Here is a 19,287-nt window from a genome sequence, read left to right as displayed (position 1 = left end):
TACTGACAGCCCGATACCAGATACACAAAAAGTTAATGTTACTGTCTATGGCAGGCAAGGAAAATATTTAAGACCTTTGTAAATTAAATTTAAGACTTTAATATCTTTTATGGGATTTTTTTGAAGGGCCGCAATTCAATTTCAAGACCTGCAGATACAGATACTGTTCTGAGGGAACAGCACAGGTGTAGTTAATAAGGTTTGCATGTACGCCTGCAGTGGAGCCATCGTTAATGTTATAAGGTACACCTGTGATTTTTCTGCTGCAAGTCAAACTGTGTGCTGTGAGTTCTGTAACAAGGTGTTTGTGCTGTTTTTTTTTAATTTTCATTCTATGTACAAACTGAAGCATAAGCTGTAGTCTGGGAAAAATATTCCAAGAGTTAATTTGATACTTGTTCAAAATTAAATACAAACTTTCCAAAACTGGTGCAACTTATTTCACTTTTTTGTACTGGTTTGCAGGAAGAAACTTTTTGAAAATGGCAAGAGGAAGTTTGTAAATAGAAAAATGTAAATAATAAAATAAATGATCGTTAAATCACACTTAACCACAGTTTCAGGGTGCTGGGATTGTGGGTGCTGGGATTGTGCGTGCTGACTCACTGTCACACTGACATGACTTACTGGGACACTTGTTAATGTTATTAATAACACCTCTGTTCTGCTTTTGCTAACTTTAATTCTTTCTGAACTGACCAAAACATTTATAGTTTCCAGCAGATGTAAATATTGGTGCTGTTTATCTCCACTGTTAAGGCTCATTTATGCTCAATGTCATACGGATACAGATGGTACTTTCTGTCCGTACTCTGCATTCATTTCATCTTCATTTTCTGAAAACATACAGACACGGATGAAACGCAGCAGTGCCACTGGAAATGGTGGGGGAGTGTAGCCAATAGTTCGAAGTGAGACATGACTATTTATATTTATTTTATTTTCTTAATGGCAGAACTTTTAGAGGAGACATTATGCAATGTATTTAATGGTCCCACAGACGACTACCGTCTATAAAGCTGCCTCTACTTTTGCCTCTTTCTTAACAACTACATTATTATGACCTCCTCCTCCGTCATCCTGTTTGTTGTTGTCTGAATTGTTTGACTCTCAGCTGCCCTGTAGTGGATGTATTGGTTAACATCATGCTGTCTTAATTCCCACATTGGAAGTATGTGGGTAGTGACGACTACATCATTTGAAATGGATGTATCTATTTTCACATGTAAAGGGAGCACGAATGAGCCCTTAGCCAAACCTCACATGGCCAACAGGACAAACCTGGATAGTTTAGTCTTCAAAGACAAAGTGAAAATCTCTTACTTCTGTTCATGAATCACATTTATTAATCATATCCAATCAGAAATCATCTCATACAGAAATGTTCCTGGCCGCAGTTGACACTGTAGGTTTTGAACTGTTCTTTTGGTGAAGAAATGCATCAGTCTCTATAGGCCACAATCTGCAAGTGACTCTTCAGGGCATTTCAGCATCCAACCATCAGCGTTCAGCGACCATTTATCCAACACCGTGGTATGAATTACGATTTTGCAGCTAACTGTTGTGCCCTTTCCTCTCTGTAGCCTTTGAGCAGCTGGTTGATGAGAGTCAGTTCATTCTCCTTTTTGACAGGATAGAGAGGCGGGAAGGGGTTGCCTTTGTACTCCAGGACGGCCATCTTTGCTCTGTCCAGGTTCTGTCTGTTGGGAATGCGTGCCATCCGTGTGTAGCCATTGGACTGGGTCTCAAACCGTGGAGCAAGGACCTTGAAGAGCTTTGGGACCAGATCCTTTTCCTGATGAGAAGAAACAGACTCAAGCTAAATGGCAAGTGCACATCAACTGTTTTACATTCACGACGACACAGCTTGTAACTTCACTAAGTTGAGAAGCTGCAGACACGTACCGTTAGCCAAAAACTGGCCATTTTCATCGCCTTCTCATCAGTGTCTCCCTTTTTGGCATAGTCAACCAGCTAGAAAAAACAAAACAAAACAAAAAAAACACAGTCAGTGGAAAAAAGAGGAAGAAAAATCTAAATATATTGTAAGTTAAATGTTGAGGTGAACTTTTTGGGACGGAGCAAAATCAATTCCTCCAATGGCCACTTGAGGCTGGCTCCAAAAGCGAGTCAATCAGCATAGACTCCATCTTAAAATGCCCAAATTCAAAGCAGAAATAAACACGTTTACAGCCTGGTGCGAAAAAAAACAAAACAAGGTAATTTTCACCTTAATGACAACTGTAAGAGTGGTGAATTTTTATATAACGTAGCCGTTTATATTTTATTCTTGATTTAAAGTTACGCACAATTAAGGGGGACGCCGCTTAGAGTCACAGGTGGGTGCCATCACAGTCCGCCAGGTGTCTGTTCGGAGTCACCTCAGCTAAGCCGTGTTTGTGGTGTAGGTGCCTTATGGAGGACTTTTCATGGAAATATTAGACAATAATATGGCTTGCTGTGCTGCTATTTGACGAGAATTGAAACGTGAGGAAGTCTGTGCTCCTGTTTTTAGAGGTAAGTGAAGTGTTAGTTTTATTTTAATTAGCAGGTTTTGGCGTCTGTGCTACCTATACCTGGCTTGTTAGCTTAGCTTGTTAACTAGCTAAATAGCCAGCAAACGAATTAGCTTTGGTTTAGCCTACGAGCAAGATACCCAGACACCCAGCTGTGCTGACGGGAATATATGCTTTCCACAGTTATTAAACCGGCATTCACGACAACTCTTCAGAAACGTATGGATGACGTTCCGGAGTCTACGTTCATCTTGGCAGAGAGCTAGGTATGTGAACATCCTGTTCAATATTTAGTTTCATAAAAGGAAAAGTGGAGAGGATGCCTGCATTGGGCTAAAACTCTTGAATTTTACTTGACTTTAAACAGGCAACAATATTTTGTGTATATGAAAAGGTTGTATTGTAAATTGTTTTTGATTTTTATACAAATTTCACTGACTTGACCTTGAAGTTGGCAGAATTACATCAGTTGATGAAGACCCAGTTGTCTTTTATCAGAGCAGTTAAAGTCTGGAATTGTAGAAAGGGCAATGCTGTCTACTCAGATAATCTACTTTATCCTTTTTTAGGAATTTAATTATTCAGTTAATTTGTATGTCTTTTATGTTTATTTTCTAATTAAACGTACACATAAAAATAACTATAACTTTAACATTAAATCATGCTACGGTTTTATTGAAATTATTGTAGTGAAATACTGAATTACTCAGCCATTAACTCACATACTTCTATTCTGAAATTCTGTTAGTTTTCTTGCTCCACTCTAAACCTCTATGGACAAAACCTTCTCCGGATGTCTGGTGGCTGATATTGATCCTTCACAACAACTATATTTAAGAACCAAATATGTATTTTATGTTAAATTTGTGCTATTTTCATTTATCTCATTAGAACTGGTTACATACTGTGACATTAGCTTACATGAAAGCTTGTTACCTTTTCGGCGTAGAAGCGGACTTCATCTGCTCTCGCCAGCGTGGTTTCTATCCTCTCATGTCGGACCAGTCCTGTCAAGATGTTCCGCAGCATGTTGATCCGGGACTGCGGACCCAGACCCATCTTCCGGGCCACCCGGCCGTGCGAGATCAACATTTGTAGCGTGAGGCGCATCTTGTCCGGTTAGATTCGCCTGCGAGAGTCCGCGACAAACACACGGAAAACCAAACTAGTTATACAGGTGAATGGGTTTGAAGCGAAGCGTATAACTTATTAAAACAGACCTATGTGTAGACAATAGAGCAGTTACCTCTGGGTAAGAACAAGTCCTCAGGTCGCTTATGTCAATGCGAAGAGCGCTGAGTTTGACATTGGTGGTGCGTCGGAAAATTTGTCCGACTTTTCGATGGAACACGAGAGCAAAGGTTCCGCTTAACTCACTGCAGCCAGAAGCGGTGAAAACGAAGCACCAAAGCAAAATATAATTTTTATTGCTATTATAAAAAGAAAAAAGTGATACAGGGTTACTTTTGTCTGTATATCTTTGAGACATTGTTTGGTTATAATCAAATACAAGGTGTGGTAGTACAATTTACAATATAGCTGATAATTGTGAAATCAGGCTCAGTAATTTATTTATTTATTTGATTATTTTTAATTGGATTTTTCAGTGGATCATGTTATCTTACTACCTCTTATTACTTAGTTCTAATTTGTTCATAGGTCTGTCCTGTTCTCTTATTTGCATATTATAATGACAAGGTCTCAATGTGTTACAACATGATCATTCTGTATGAAGATTTACCAGACAGATCAGAGAAGCAGAGACACAAAGACGGAGTGATACAAAATAAACGAACAAACTAAAAATGTGGGTGTTACACTTATTTTATTTCAATCTCCATTTCAACAAGCAGTTTCATTGACAGAATTTTCCAATAGAGGTAGGTTGGACCAGACTTAGTAAGTAGCCATGGTGCTCTGCAGCCAGTCTGTGAAAATGCAGGTCTGATGCAAGAGAGAAATGGAAAAGGCATATTGAAAACTCACATCAGGCTTTGACAATATTTCTATGTCATAAAAGAGCAATAAATGATTGCTGTGGGAAGCTTATTATTTTTTTTACCTTGGCATAGACACCAGGGTGGTTCTTCTCTGCACACCCAAAGCCCCAGGACACAACACCCTGCAGCTCTCCGTTACACACAACAGGGCCGCCAGAGTCACCCTGAGAGAAGGAGGGGGAGCCAAGCAGTTGGACATATATGAAAGTGTTAACTCTCAACTGAGTGCTGAGGGCACTACAGAAGATGCATATGCTTTATGCACTTTGTAAAAGCAGAGATACAAACCTGGCAGGAGTCCTTGCCACCCTCCAGGTATCCAGCACAGAACATGGCCTCAGTGATCATCCCGGGGTAGGAGTTGTCACAGTCCTCTTTAGACAGGATGGGGATGTTCAGGCACTGCAGCTTGTTACTGTCAGCAGCTATAGGGATGTGGAACCAGAGAAACATGGACAAATAAATGATGGACAAATGTAGAGTGAATAACAGAAGCCCTGTATTGAGACACTATTTGATACTCACCGGAGCTCATGGTCACACCCCATCCAGAGACTGTGCACATGGTGCCAGCAGGGGCACAACTAGTGGGCAGAGCCACAGGCTTCACATACTGGTTGATGGTGGCGGGCTCGCTCAGCTTGATCAGCATGATGTCATTATTAACCAGCCAGGACTCGTAGTTGGGGTGAGGAATCACGCTGGAGGCACGAATGATCTGTTCATTGCCGTCCATGAACCAGCGGTTGTGATCACCAAGGACAATGTCCATTTTGCTGAAAGAGAAGCAAAAAATGTATAGGAGTGAGTAAAAGCAGAGAACAGAAGAGATTAATTGTGCGACAAGTTTTGTAGCTCTGCAGGTGATTTTTGAGGAGCACCCACGATTTGTAGCAGTGAGCAGCAGACACCACCCAGTACTCGTTGACTAGGGAGCCTCCACAGAAGTGGTAGCCAGAGTTCAGAGACACCTGATGGGGCTGGGAATGAGGCGTGCACTCACGCCCTCCAACAATTTTGTCATCCTCTGTGGCAACTGTAAAAAAACAACTGATATTTGTCATCTTTTCATGAAAGACATGTTACCTTGCAAATACGTTCATCATCAAATAAAATGTATCATCTTTGCCTTATTATATTATATTATAATTGCCATACATTCTACATTTCTTTGCCCATGTAATTGATATGCAATCTAATGTATCCCATAGTGTGTGTGTGTGTGTGTGTGTGTGTGTGTGTGTGTGTGTGTGTGTGTGTGTGTGTGTGTGTGTGTGTGTGTGTGTGTCCAGACAAAGGCTGGTATGTGTCCATACTTACACACAGCTCCCAGGAGCAGAGCAAAGACCAGAGACCTCATGATTAGCTGATGGTAGATGGAGATTCAGAGCTTTCCCTAAACCCATGGTGGGTTTTTATTAACAGCTTTACCTTATTCAAACTGTTGAGACACACCCCTGGCACTGCTGACCAATCAAAACCTCCAAAGAGCACTGATGGAAACATTTTGCCATACTTACTAAAAATTTTGACAAAGCAGGGTTTTCATAGTTTTCATGGGACTGATGTTGAAGGAGTTTGCTCAATTCTTGCTTGAACGTGTCTGCATTTTTATAGTTTGATCCATTTCTGCTCTGGCCTGGTTTGAGTAGAGTACAGTATGTTTGGTACAGGTTGTAATCAGCATCCTGACCTTGACTCTGGCCCATTTTCAGTGCCAGGTGGAGCCTCTCTCACAGACTGTCTGACTTTCACATGGAAAGTGTAGGGAAAGCTGTCTTATACAGAGAAACTATATACACCTACCTTTTTCTTTCTTTCTTTCTTTCTTTCTTTCTTTCTTTCTTTCTTTCTTTCTTTCTTTCAAGTTAAGTTCAGCTCAGCAGACCAACCTTGTGAAATTGCTAGAATGAAGAATGAGTTAGGAATAAAGAAAATAATTAATACATTAGCTAATAAAACAAGCCCATACATTCGGATAAGTTAAATAATAAACAGTAAATAGTATTATTTGTTGCATTCAATTGGATGATCGTACTTTGACTCATGTTTATGACATACAGTCACATATTGTGCCACTAAATATTCTACCGAATTAAGTTTCCACAATCAATTTGGTTGAAATATGATTATATTTGTCACATTTTAAAAGAAAGTACATTTCAGTCGCAGTCTAGTCTGTTGGGATTCTCTCCTTTGTAGCTTTCCATGACTGTGCGTCATCTTGTCTCTGTTCCAGACTGTAGTTAACTCAGTCTGTATTTTTTTCAGCTCTGCCTTCTGCTCTGCTTCAGATGCTTATCAGTGAAAATATTTCTGCCACCCTTTATTCTCTCACCATTATTAATATGACAGTGCTTTTATTATATATCATATATTGTATATATTCTTGTTGATCTGTGTATCTATTTAATTCCCCTGCTGGGGTGCTATTTGATCTATAAATAAATTGTCTTGACTTGATCTGAGTCTCACTTGGTAATGGGCTGTTTGTAAAGTTGATTATATTTGTCAAAGGTTTGGGTAAATCTGATTAAAATTATTAGAAGCCATGCAAGTGGCTTTTAACCTCCTAGGACCTGGCGTCCACATATGTGGACCTCACATTTTGGGTTCTCTAGACCACAGTACTAACTTTTTCTCAACAAGGGTAACTCAGTAATCGAAATTTAAAACTAAAGTCCTCATATGTGGACATCATTTTTCTCAGGTCCCAATCAGCCTAAATAGCAAAGAGAAATTAAAAATGCACGCCATGCAAGAGTTCGGGTCTTAGGAGGTTAAACCAATGTTAACACTAACTGAAATATTAAAGTATTAAGTCCCATACTATATCTCGAAAAGGATGAATTTTAAGCCATTTATGTAACAAATGATCAATGGTCTTTTATAGATTGCCTGTTTATTTGTACAAGGCTTTACTGAACTGGATGAATATTGTGTTTATTCTAAACTATTGCATGCAACGCATTGTATAGCATACTTTTTTGTCATGACAAAGTTTGTCACTTCAACACTTTACATTTCAAAATACAGTATTTGTAGTAGATACAAGATATGCCTTCTTTCCAATGTGTTCTACAGGGCAGTAAACAGTTAAAGACCTTGGTGAAAAATGAAAGCACATTTCTAAATATTGTGTATCATGATTTGGGAAGACGCAGGCAATAAAGTGAAGAGAAACATAATTTGAGAGTCAAGATGTAAGACTTTATTGATTGTGATGGAAAATGGCTGCACATTATTCAAAACTCTACAACAATACTGGAGTTAGAACGATGGAAGAAAGGCAGCAGAGATGGTGATCACAGGATCAGACTTAATAGCTAGCCATGGTCCTCTCCAGCCAGTCGTTGAAGATGCAGACCTTTGAAAAGAGACAAAACAAGGTTTGTTTCCACGGACAGATGGCAACAAGCATGATTCATATGGCTATATTGTTGGTCTAAATAATATAGTTTTACCTTGGCGTAAACACCAGGGTAGTTCTTCTCAGCACATCCATAGCCCCAGGACACAACACCCTGCAGCTCACCGTTGCACACGACGGGGCCACCAGAGTCACCCTGAGAGAGAGAGAGAGAGAGAGAGATAGAGAGAGCGAATAAGAACAATTAAAAAAAGAAAAAGAAAATTCACTGAACAATGTAACTGGTATGCTCTGGTCTAGAACAAGAACCTCTGCAGATTCCTCTTGTTACATACCTGGCAAGAGTCCTTGCCTCCCTCCAGGTATCCAGCGCAGAACATGGCATCAGTGATCTGGCCAGGGTAGGAGTTATCACAGTCCTTATCGGACAGGATGGGGAGGTCCAGGCACTGCAGCTTGTTCCTGTCAGCAGCTAAAAGTATGGGTGAAAAAGGTTTCAAATAACACAAATGAAAACAAAACATGTAGCCCTAGCAGTTAAAATGCAGGTGTAACTTACAGGAGCTCATGGTGTTGCCCCAGCCAGAGACTGTGCACATGGTGCCAGCGGGGGCACAGCTGGTGGGCAGAGCCACAGGCTGCACATACTGGTTGAGGGTGGCGGGCTTGCTCAGTTTGATCAGCATGATGTCATTGTTGATGTTGTAGGAGCTGTAGTTGGGGTGGCGGATGACACGGGAGGAGCTGATGAACTGCTCGGTTCCTTCATTGACCCTGATGTTGTGCTCGCCCATACGCACCTCCACACGGCTGGAGTAGAACAAGAGGATGTTTGGGAGCTGAATTTCATGATGCGAGTTAAAAGCACATTAATTCTTGAATGCAAAACCTTTTGTCTTTGTAATATTAAGGAGTGACATACGACTTGTAGCAGTGAGCAGCAGACACAACCCAGTTCTCGTTGACCAGGGAGCCTCCACAGAAGTGGTAGCCAGAGTTCAGAGACACCTGATGGGGCTGGGAATGAGGTGTGCACTCATACCCTCCGACGATCTTGTCGTCCTCTGTGGCAACTGAAAACACACAGGAGGTCGAACAGTGAGCAAACAAGTGAATGTTTTTATAATTCAATTATTAAAATCAATGAGTACAAGCAGAAAGACATGCTTACAAGCAGCTCCGATGAGCAGAACGAAGACCAGAGACCTCATGGTTGCTGTGTGATCCTGTTAATGAGAGACTTCACCTGGAGCCCTGTTTTATATACAGAGGTACCTCTCGCCTTTCCCTGCTGAACACTCCTCCCACTGTTATTTTTGCCCAATCAGGATCCTGGAAAAAATAATTCTGGCTACAGGCAAAGCAAATACATTGTTGGTTGTGGGGTGGAGTGTACTAATATGCTGTGTATCTTAAATTATATAATCTATAAACCTTTTAGGAAGAAATTTGAATGCAATTTTAAAAGAGGGGCGCTGGAGAAACAATCATTCAAATATGGTTTTTAAATTTAATGTAGCACATTTCTAGATTTACATAAAAAATCATTATTCATATGACATGGATGACTTGACTTCTGATTACATAACTGGCTGTATGCCCTTCAAATTAGCTCACTTATTTGAAGAACAAAAACTACAATTTCTATTGGTATCTGCATAAACCAGTTTACTTTGATGCTGTGACTATTTTCTAAACTAAATATTGCATATAAGATTGTTTCAGGAAAGTCAGAATTTAGCGCAGGATGTAATTTGTAATGGTTAACCTTGACATGGATGGAGTTATGCTGTGAAGACATGGCTGCAGCTCTGCAGATGGCCTGGTTCACAGCCACAGCCAGAATGTGGCTTTCACCAGAAAAAAAACCCATGTGTCTTTAGATTAGAACACCTGAAAAATGTTGACTCAGGGAAGTGACGAGACGAAAAAAGCAAAGACATGAAATCACTCAATTACACAATTTAATAAATAAATAAATAAATGAATAAATTAAAAAAAACAGCCAAAATTCAAATAAAGCTGTTCTCATTTACATATTCTTTCTTTTTCTGTTGTCAGACAACAGAATAGGTTTGAAATACTGACTGAAATGCAGCCCATTAAGACTATGTTAACTTCCAAGCTATGTCCAAGCTGCTGCTCTGCACTGCTAAACTCCTGATTTTATAACCGTGACATCATCTGACAAAATGAAAAGACAAAGGCTGTGCTGTGATCTCAGCCATATGTGCTTGTAAAATGATCGCTCAGAGAGAAAGTTAGAAACAGCAGAATATCTTTCTTATTCTTTCTGTCTCTCGCACAGTGCACAGCCTCAGTCTGGGATCCACAACAGTTTTCAAATAGGGCCTTTATTTACCTCAGTTGCAAAAGGTTACAGACCTTTATTTGAGACAAGCTTGTATTAAAGGAGGATCTTTATCTCTAATTTATATCTTTCAGTTGCTGCTGTTTGTTGTGCTATTGCATTAGGCTACCTATTTATGACATACTGTATAAAAATGGAGACTCCTGGTCTGAAAAGTGAAGCCAATGCAGAAGTGCCTTAAACCTGTATTCTTTCTAATAACCATCAGTGGGTGACTCCACTGATTGCAGAAGAAGTCTGATTGTGTAAAAGTCTATGGGAAATGACCATAATATATTGATTACCTCAGTAAACGTTCTCCTAATGAGTTTATGGTCTCAGTCACTACTTTAAACTCTTCCTCAATACAGCATTATGTTCATTTATGAAATTATGGTCCCATTCAGAGGAAAACAGATATAAAGCAGGGTATGTATTAGGGTGTGGCTACCATAGCACACTAGGCGACTTGCCTATCAATCAGCATAGAGCACAGAGCTGTGTGTTGGAGGTATGACATGTTTCAGTTCATGAAAGTTAGTGGTAACGTTTTGTTTGCCTAAAATGTGTTGTTCAGTGTTTGGTTGTACTGAAAGACATTCTCAGTCGGTTGCTCAATTTTTCTGGTAAGTACATTATATTTTAAGCCTGTTTTTCGCTAACCAAAATTAGCATCCCCGTTAATGTCACAGTTAAGGGGAATTATGGACGCACCTTGCTAGAAGCTAACTAGCCAGAGCCAGAGTTTGCTGATAACTTTGCGTTAATTTAACATTTGCTATGCTAACGGTACGCGCCCCTGCTGGGCTGGTAACCTGATCTTAGTATAGACTGTGGGGGTGTTCAGTCAAGCCCAATAAAAAGGTCAATTTAGCCAACGTTAATCTAATGACGTTTGTTTTGTGTTTCTGGAAGGTGTGACGCCGTTTTAATGTACCACGTTAGTGCAATGCAGTACATTAATAAAAGTTAATAAAATGTCCATCAGGACGTTGTGATAGTAAAGGTCAACATAACGTTTAGGTATCTTAAATGTGGTTAACAGTAACGTTTACTTGATCTGCTGTTACCACTTAGGAGTAGGCCTATGTGTTAGCCTCACAAGTCTTGAGTGACGATTTAAAAATTACATTTTGAAGCAGTTTACAGTGTAGTACAGCTCATGTACATTCGTTGTATTCATAACTACAGTCGTGATTGTAAATGTGTTTAACAGATAATCCTACTGTGATTAAATTGTACAGAGACCATGGTTTTTCCAAATTTACCATATGCCTCATATTGAATCTAACAAGACACTGGTGAACTAGTGTTTTTAGTGTCATTAAAATTGACAGAACCCCCATAAGTAAAGCATAAACTCAGATATTTATCTTTAGATCCTTAATTGTCAATGTTCAAGGACAGTAACATTTAATAAACATTCTATTATTTATGTTGTTGACTAAAGATAAAATAGAAATGACTTAGAAACGGCCAAAATGCAAACTGAACAGAAACCCTTCATTTCTTCTGGTTGCTGATTTTTCAGTTGCTTACATGCTATCTAGATCTGCTAGTATCTGCTTGGCAGGCAGTATGGTTTCTCTCTTTCTCTCCCACTGTCCTGCTCTCTCTGCTCTGTGTGTCTAATGTATTGGTATTCCTCTTCCTCCTTTAATAATAATGATACATGTAATGAAAGTAGTTTATTTATCGTAACGGAGGTGAAGCTCAGTGAATTGGAAGCACTACTCTGTTTCCCTGCAGCTCCCGAGCAGCCGGGAAATCCGTGTCGTATACCTGGTGTATACCGAGTACTGTTTGAAAAAAAAAAAAAAAGTCTTTAAATTGAACAACACATGTGCTAAGGTGGCAACACTGCAGGCTGTAAATGCCCCTCTAATAGAAACTGTTTGTGCCAATTCATTTTGAAAAGCAACGACCAATGGGGGAACTCCAACTCAGTCAGGTGGCATTCGGCTGACCAATGGTGAAAATATGATCAGTCAACTATGATCACTCACTCAATCACTCACTCACTCACTCACTCACTCACTCACTCACTCACTCACTCACTCACTCAGTCACTCACAGATATTCGTGATTATAGCACTGGTCTACCTGTTGCTATCCGACCAAAAAGAAATATTATTCTGAATTATAGTCCATATGTTATCAGGCTGATATATGGTCTGCATCATTTTTAATCACTTCTCAAAACATGTATCATTAGGCTGTTCTATAATCATTTGTCTATAACATTTATCGTATTAATATATTAGTATTGTTTTTGCATAGATGTCATTAGTCTCTTCCATTAGTGTTTTTTTTTTTTTTTACCTACTTTTGTCCTTTTTTACTATACATTTAAGATATACAATTTTCCTTTTCAAAGTGCTATCTGCTGGTGGTGTAGTGTAACTAAGTACATTTATATTACTTTATACCCCACTACATTTCAAATATAAATATTATACTTTTTACTTTACTACATTTATTTGATAGGTATCATTTTACATTAAAAATAAATATAAACTGATGCATTATTATATATTAAATGAGTCCACTGAGAATAGTCTGTGTGCAAACAAACCTCCACACCAAGAGCTCAAGCTGTAAAGACTGACAGTTGCACCTTGAGGTGGACAGGCAGTCCACACCTTCACGTTAAAAGTTTTCTTAACTTTTTTGTGTAAACAGTGTCACAGCTCTTGTCAATCACTTTTATTTTTCTTTTCAATTCTCAGTTTTGTGGCTCATTAGTTGGAGATGTGCAAAGCGACGCTGGGCCTACCGTGAGGTCACCATGTACCATGCCATTCTGCATAGTGAGTACTTTCACCTTTTAATAATTGAATTACATTTTGCTGGTAATACTGTGGTATTTCTTTTACATATTTCAAAATATTATGTATCATGATGTGGGAAAACGCAGGCAATAAAGTGAAGAGAAACATAATTTGAGAGTCAAGATGTAAGACTTTATTGATTGTGATGGAAAATGGCTGCACATTATTCAAAAATCTAAAACAAAAGTTAGAACGATGGAAGAAAGGCAGCAGAGATGGTGATCACAGGATCACACTTAATAGCTAGCCATGGTCCTCTCCAGCCAGTCGTTGAAGATGCAAACCTGTGAAAAGAGACAAAACAAGGTTTGTTAGTAAAGACAGACGGTAACAAACGATATGAAACAAAAGACTCATATCGTGTATAGTGTAAATAATATAGTTTTACCTTGGCGTAAACACCAGGGTGGTTCTTCTCAGCACATCCGTAGCCCCAGGACACAACACCCTGCAGCTCACCATTGCACACGACGGGGCCACCAGAGTCACCCTGAGAGAGAGATAGAGATAGAGAGAGAGAGAGAGAGAGAATAAGAACAATTTAAAAAAAAAAAAAAAAAAAAAAAAAAAAAGGAACAAGAACCTCTGCAGATTCCTCTTGTTACATACCTGGCAAGAGTCCTTGCCTCCCTCCAGGTATCCAGCGCAGAACATGGCATCAGTGATCATGCCAGGGTAGGAGTTATCACAGTCCTTATCGGACAGGATGGGGAGGTCCAGGCACTGCAGCTTGTTCCTGTCAGCAGCTAAAAGTATGGGTGAAAAAGGTTTCAAATAACACAAATGAAAACAAAACATGTAGCCCTAGCAGTTAAAATGCAGGTGTAACTTACAGGAGCTCATGGTGTTGCCCCAGCCAGAGACTGTGCACATGGTGCCAGCGGGGGCACAGCTGGTGGGCAGAGCCACAGGCTGCACATACTGGTTGAGGGTGGCGGGCTTGCTCAGTTTGATCAGCATGATGTCATTGTTGATGTTGTAGGAGCTGTAGTTGGGGTGGCGGATGACACGGGAGGAGCTGATGAACTGCTCGGTTCCCTCATTGACCCTGATGTTGTGCTCGCCCATACGCACCTCCACACGGCTGGAGTAGAACAAGAGGATGTTTGGGAGCTGAATTTCATGATGCGAGTTAAAAGCACATTAATTCTTGAATGCAAAACCTTTTGTCTTTGTAATATTAAGGAGTGACATACGACTTGTAGCAGTGAGCAGCAGACACAACCCAGTTCTCGTTGACCAGGGAGCCTCCACAGAAGTGGTAGCCAGAGTTCAGAGACACCTGATGGGGCTGGGAATGAGGTGTGCACTCATACCCTCCGACGATCTTGTCGTCCTCTGTGGCAACTGAAAACACACAGGAGGTCGAACAGTCAGCAACCAAGTGAATGTTTTTATAATTCACTTATTAAAATCAATACAAGCAGAAAGACATGCTTACAAGCAGCTCCGATGAGCAGAACGAAGACCAGAGACCTCATGGTTGCTGTGTGATCCTGTAGATGAGAGACTTCACCTGGAGCCCCTGTTTATATACAGAGGTACATCTCCCCTTTCCCTGCTGAACACTCCTCCCACTGTTATTTTTGACCAATCAGGATCCTGGAAAAAATAATTCTTGCTACAGGCAAAGCAAATACATTGTTGGTTGTGGGGTGGAGTGTACTAATATGCCGTGTATCTTAAATTATATAATTTATAAACCCTTTAGGAAGAAATTTGAACGCAATTTTAAAAGAGGGGCACTGGAGAAACAAGCATTCAATTGTGGTTTTTAAATTTAATGTAGCACATTTCTAGATTTACATGAAAAATCATTATTCATATGACATGGATGACTTGACTTCTGATTACGAAAACTACAATTTCTATTGGTATCTGCATAAACCAGTTTACTTTGATGCTGTGGCTATTTTCTAAACTAAATATTGCATGTAAGATTGTTTCAGGACAGTCTGAATTTAGCACAGGATGTAATTTGTAATGGTTAACCTTGACATGGATGGAGTTATGCTGTGAAGACATGGCTGCAGCTCTGCAGATGGCCTGGTTCACAGCCACAGCCAGAATGTGGCTTTCACAGGAAAACCAACCCATGTGTCTTTAGATTAGAACACCTGAAAAATGTTGACTCAGGGAAGTGACAAGAGACAAACAGCGCAAAGACATTAAATCACTCAATTACACAATTACTATATTTTAAAAAATGAGCACTTCTCAATGAATAACAGGATTAGGTTTGAGTGTCAAATGAATGACATTTTTGACACTTCCATGTTCTCCTTAAAAGTATAATCTAATAAAAAGTATTGACAGTCAGCCATTTTATAACGGTGTTTCACTGCAACTGACACTGAAAAATAATAATCAATACAAAGAATTATAACTACTGTTGCAGGTCTGCTGTTGGTGATGTTTGAGTTAACCTGTGGCATATTTGATTTTGTTTTTTTTAGATTTTACAATTAAGATTCCACAGTTTGACATGATGAATACGCATGAATCACATGGACACTAGTGACGATAACAGCTGCATGACTGAAGATTCAAATGCTATTTAGAATCCACTGTATACAGTGAGTTAACAATTGGATTTTAATATGATCTTTCCTCACTTTTACAGATGAAATGATGCTGTTTCAATTGTTTTTTAATTGCACAATCGCTGCATGTGAGTTAAATGTCTGATAGAGTAGCAATCAAATACATTGTCATATCATACAGCAATTACAACAGTGCGATGAACTACCCATTACGTGCCACTTATTATGTTAGGCTTGTTGTAAATGAAGTTTCTTGTACTCCTAGATTAGATCTTTTATTGCTGGCTAACTCTTCTGATCAGTGACTCGGCCTTAAGCAAAGGCACGATGTGAATAATCCAGCTGTTCCAGTCATATTATTATTATTATTGGACCACAAGCCTGTGACTCCTGGACTTATGGGTCATTCACCTGGCATGAACCGCCTATATCTGATGGTCAGTACCTCACTATCAAGTTTTGTGTTTTTATTTTGTTTGGCAATTATCGGACCAATCAGGCAGCTCGGACTAGGTATAAAACGGATTCAGATGAACTTAGAGTATCACACTACAGCCATGAGGTCTCTGGTTTTTGTTCTGCTCATTGGAGCTGCCTGTGAGTGTGGTACAGTATTTGTAAAGGAGATTGACTTTCGGGTCTCATACATTTGTATATTTACAGCACTGCAGCAAACTAATAACTATTTCTATCTGTCTTGCATCTGCTTTCAGTTGCCACGGAGGACGACAAGATCGTCGGAGGGTATGAGTGCACGCCTCATTCCCAGAGCTATCAGGTGTCTCTGAACTCTGGCTACCACTTCTGTGGAGGCTCCCTGGTCAACGAGAACTGGGTTGTGTCTGCTGCTCACTGCTACAAGTCGTAAGCCCACTCTAGAAAATTTTGGCCTCACTTATTCATCTGATGGGGGAAAAAATGCAAACATGGAAAACAAGCAATCAATCTCCCATCTGCTGTCTCTTTCAGTCGTATTGAGGTGCGTTTGGGAGAGCATCACATTAGAGTCACTGAGGGTAGTGAGCAGTTCATCAGTGGTTCCCGTATGATCCGCAACCCCTACTACAACCGCTACACTCTTGCAAATGACATCATGCTGATCAAGCTGAGCAAGCCCGCCACCCTCAACCAGTATGTGCAGCCTGTGGCTCTGCCCACCAGCTGTGCCCCCGCTGGCACCATGTGCAAAGTCTCTGGCTGGGGCAACACCATGAGCTCCTGTGAGTAACATCTACCAGGATTTCTGAAAGTGTGTCTAAATGTACTTTTTAAAAGAATGTGCCTGCAATCTCTAACAATCCATCCCTACCTCACACTTTACTTTCATTTTCTTACTGCAGCTGCTGACGGTGACAGGCTTCAGTGTCTGGACATCCCCATCCTGTCTTATGAGGACTGTAACAATTCCTACCCCGGCATGATTGACAACACCATGTTCTGTGCTGGATACCTGGAGGGAGGAAAGGACTCTTGCCAGGTTTGCATCTCTGTTATATTCTATCACTATATTTTCAGAGTGGACTACATTTTGTCACTACTGTCTAATTAACATGACCATGTGAAGGTTTATAATTTCAGAAATTCTCTCTCCTCCTCAGGGTGACTCTGGTGGTCCTGTCGTGTGCAACGGTGAGCTGCAGGGTGTTGTGTCCTGGGGCTATGGATGTGCTGAGAGGAACTACCCTGGTGTCTACTCCAAGGTAACATTTCAAAACATCAATTGAAAATATAACATATGGGAAATATCTGTTTAATGCAACAAACTGACTAATGTCTTTCCGTTTCCAGGTCTGTGTCCAGACTGAGTGGCTGCACAACACAATGGCCAGCTATTAACACCACCGTTGAACCTCCACATCAGGAGGACTACTCAACATTTTTGATTCTTCAGATAGCATATTTTATGCTAGGGATGAAGAAATACAAAAATAAAGTGTTATACATATGAAGTACTGTGTATTCTTTGAACTCCTTTTTCTCTCTGTTAAAATTATTTTCATAACATAAGCTACTTATTTAGACAATCTATAGAGATTTTCAGAAGGTCACAGGCCATTTTATCTAAAATATGTTATTAAGTGATTAGGTTCTTGTTGATATTAAGGACACAAACCTCCAAGAAGTATCTCTTTTAAAAACTTTTAAATGAACCATCACATCACCATCGCTTGTATCAGCATATAAAGATATTAAAATATTACTTTTTCACTCTGAGCCCAGCTGAATGGTAATGCCATACAAGTTTATTTGTGGTTAGAAATTAGCAAGTAGCTAAATCTGGTACAAAACAATTTTCCTGAAATGAATATTTCTTAATATTGATATTTCAATTTTATACACTGTCCCTGATTAAAAAAAAAAAAAAATTATTTAATGGGAAAAAAAAAGAGTTAGTAGTGGTTAAAAGTAGAATTTTTCCATTTAGATGTGAATTATATGAAGAAAGTAACATTATTATGGCCCGAGCACCGAACGGTGTAAGGACCGTATTGAAATTGTCATGGTTATACTGAATTTTAGATGTTCTTGCCTGAGGATATCAGGCTGATATACAGTCCATATCATTTTTAAGTCACTTCTCAAAACATATTTGTATCATTGCACTGTTCTCTAATCATTTACTCATTTTGTTCTTGTTGCCATGTATTTCTTTTCTCCCAGTAGCATTTTACCTACTTCTGTTTCTTTTTATTATAATTATATTACATTTTCTTGTTATAAACTGCTTTCTACCAATTGTTATAATGTAGCTAAGTACATTTATATTACTTTATATTTTTACTTCACTACATTTATTTGACAGTTATGATTATGCATCAAAAATAACTTATAAAACATGATACATTATTAAAGATTAAAAACTATACATACCCACACAGGTGGAAAGAGTTAAATCCCCTCAGAATAGAAAGTTTTCTGAACTTTTTTTGTGCCTTTAATTTTCAGTTCTGTTGCTCATTAGTTGGAGTCGTGCAAAGTTACGCTGGGACTGTCACCATGTACTAATAAGAATGATAATGTTGTAACTTGTCCCACAACAACACTTTTGGGACATCGTCCTGCTCTATAATTCAACTCTGAAATGGGCCACTCTGAGTTAGTACGAATGATAATAACTGAAGTACATGTTGCTGGTAATACTTTGGTGTTTCTACTCAAGCAGGACTTTTACTTGTAACAGATTATTTTCAAAGTGTGACATCGCTAATATTACTTCAGGAAAGGATCCGATAACTTTCTCCACCATTGCTTTCTAGATGTTGAAAGTGCCTTGTAAAACATATTACAAAGATAATGATTTGTTATTCAAGGCAGCCTCAGCCCTCATATCTGAATTTAGTTTTCAGGTAACAGGTGCTGAGAAACACACAGCTGTGACACTGTGTTCATACACATCTAATTATAGAGGTGTCCTGTTTACCTGTGAAATCTGACCAGAGAAAAATGAGCCAACTTTTTAACTAATACGTGGTGGATTCAAACTTTTTCCCAAAACAAGAGACTAATAAGAAACTAAATATAGTTTATAGATAAATGAAGTGGATTAGAAAAGCACAGTGCCCCAGCTCAACATCACATATAAGCTCTATTCACCTTTTCTTCAGTATGAACCAGGAGTTTGCTTGCAATGTACTAAAATGATCAGTCCCTTTAACATTGTTGATGTGGAGATGTAA

The 19,287-nt window shown here is 39.3% G+C and overlaps 4 protein-coding genes and 1 pseudogene across 4 annotated transcripts; 1 reads left to right on the top strand and 4 right to left on the bottom strand.

The window, feature by feature from the left end:
- Positions 1 to 1,323: 1,323 nt before the first annotated feature.
- On the bottom strand, positions 1,324 to 3,883 carry mrpl17 (mitochondrial ribosomal protein L17). Its single transcript, XM_056381568.1, has 4 exons — positions 3,763 to 3,883; positions 3,453 to 3,645; positions 1,906 to 1,974; positions 1,324 to 1,795 (listed from the first exon to the last, which is right to left on the bottom strand). The coding sequence occupies exons 2-4, from the start codon at positions 3,624 to 3,626 to the stop codon at positions 1,541 to 1,543; spliced, it is 498 nt and encodes a 165-aa protein (XP_056237543.1). The 5' UTR covers positions 3,627 to 3,645; positions 3,763 to 3,883; the 3' UTR covers positions 1,324 to 1,540.
- A 187-nt stretch (positions 3,884 to 4,070) lies between these two features.
- Positions 4,071 to 5,686, bottom strand: LOC130172693 (trypsin-2-like; annotated as a pseudogene).
- A 2,035-nt stretch (positions 5,687 to 7,721) lies between these two features.
- On the bottom strand, positions 7,722 to 9,172 carry LOC130172691 (trypsin-1-like). Its single transcript, XM_056381567.1, has 6 exons — positions 9,058 to 9,172; positions 8,809 to 8,959; positions 8,446 to 8,696; positions 8,222 to 8,358; positions 7,981 to 8,082; positions 7,722 to 7,883 (listed from the first exon to the last, which is right to left on the bottom strand). Exons 1-6 carry the CDS (start codon positions 9,095 to 9,097, stop codon positions 7,836 to 7,838), a joined length of 729 nt encoding a protein of 242 aa, XP_056237542.1. The 5' UTR covers positions 9,098 to 9,172; the 3' UTR covers positions 7,722 to 7,835.
- Positions 9,173 to 13,177: 4,005 nt separating this feature from the next.
- LOC130172688 (trypsin-1-like) lies at positions 13,178 to 14,968 on the bottom strand. The gene is made up of 6 exons (XM_056381563.1): positions 14,509 to 14,968; positions 14,264 to 14,414; positions 13,901 to 14,151; positions 13,677 to 13,813; positions 13,456 to 13,557; positions 13,178 to 13,351 (listed from the first exon to the last, which is right to left on the bottom strand). The coding sequence occupies exons 1-6, from the start codon at positions 14,546 to 14,548 to the stop codon at positions 13,304 to 13,306; spliced, it is 729 nt and encodes a 242-aa protein (XP_056237538.1). The 5' UTR covers positions 14,549 to 14,968; the 3' UTR covers positions 13,178 to 13,303.
- Positions 14,969 to 16,167: 1,199 nt separating this feature from the next.
- On the top strand, positions 16,168 to 17,559 carry LOC130172689 (trypsin-1-like). The gene is made up of 6 exons (XM_056381564.1): positions 16,168 to 16,207; positions 16,324 to 16,474; positions 16,580 to 16,830; positions 16,951 to 17,087; positions 17,209 to 17,310; positions 17,399 to 17,559. Exons 1-6 carry the CDS (start codon positions 16,168 to 16,170, stop codon positions 17,444 to 17,446), a joined length of 729 nt encoding a protein of 242 aa, XP_056237539.1. The 3' UTR covers positions 17,447 to 17,559.
- The last annotated feature ends 1,728 nt before the right edge of the window (positions 17,560 to 19,287 follow it).

The sequence above is a fragment of the Seriola aureovittata genome, chromosome 7 (assembly GCF_021018895.1).
Source record: "Seriola aureovittata isolate HTS-2021-v1 ecotype China chromosome 7, ASM2101889v1, whole genome shotgun sequence".
Classification (NCBI taxonomy): domain Eukaryota; kingdom Metazoa; phylum Chordata; class Actinopteri; order Carangiformes; family Carangidae; genus Seriola; species Seriola aureovittata.
This window is presented reverse-complemented; position numbering and strand designations above follow the sequence as displayed.

What these genes read in the sequence shown, in the direction of transcription:
- mrpl17 (XM_056381568.1), bottom strand. Translation starts at nt 3,626, where the DNA reads ATGCGCCTCACGCTACAAATGTTGATCTCGCACGGCCGGGTGGCCCGG. An exon ending in TCCGCTTCTACGCCGAAAAG is followed by an intron (nt 1,975 to 3,452) that starts GTAACAAGCTTT and finishes TGTTTTTTCTAG; the next exon opens with CTGGTTGACTATGCCAAAAA. An exon ending in TGGCCAGTTTTTGGCTAACG is followed by an intron (nt 1,796 to 1,905) that starts GTACGTGTCTGC and finishes TCTTCTCATCAG; the next exon opens with GAAAAGGATCTGGTCCCAAA.
- LOC130172691 (XM_056381567.1), bottom strand. Translation starts at nt 9,097, where the DNA reads ATGAGGTCTCTGGTCTTCGTTCTGCTCATCGGAGCTGCTT. An exon ending in GCTGCTCACTGCTACAAGTC is followed by an intron (nt 8,697 to 8,808) that starts GTATGTCACTCC and finishes GTTCTACTCCAG; the next exon opens with CCGTGTGGAGGTGCGTATGG. An exon ending in GGGCAACACCATGAGCTCCT is followed by an intron (nt 8,359 to 8,445) that starts GTAAGTTACACC and finishes CCATACTTTTAG; the next exon opens with CTGCTGACAGGAACAAGCTG.
- LOC130172688 (XM_056381563.1), bottom strand. Translation starts at nt 14,548, where the DNA reads ATGAGGTCTCTGGTCTTCGTTCTGCTCATCGGAGCTGCTT. An exon ending in GAGGCAAGGACTCTTGCCAG is followed by an intron (nt 13,558 to 13,676) that starts GTATGTAACAAG and finishes TCTCTCTCTCAG; the next exon opens with GGTGACTCTGGTGGCCCCGT. An exon ending in ACCCTGGTGTTTACGCCAAG is followed by an intron (nt 13,352 to 13,455) that starts GTAAAACTATAT and finishes CTCTTTTCACAG; the next exon opens with GTTTGCATCTTCAACGACTG.
- LOC130172689 (XM_056381564.1), top strand. Translation starts at nt 16,168, where the DNA reads ATGAGGTCTCTGGTTTTTGTTCTGCTCATTGGAGCTGCCT. An exon ending in GGGCAACACCATGAGCTCCT is followed by an intron (nt 16,831 to 16,950) that starts GTGAGTAACATC and finishes TTCTTACTGCAG; the next exon opens with CTGCTGACGGTGACAGGCTT. An exon ending in GAGGAAAGGACTCTTGCCAG is followed by an intron (nt 17,088 to 17,208) that starts GTTTGCATCTCT and finishes TCTCCTCCTCAG; the next exon opens with GGTGACTCTGGTGGTCCTGT.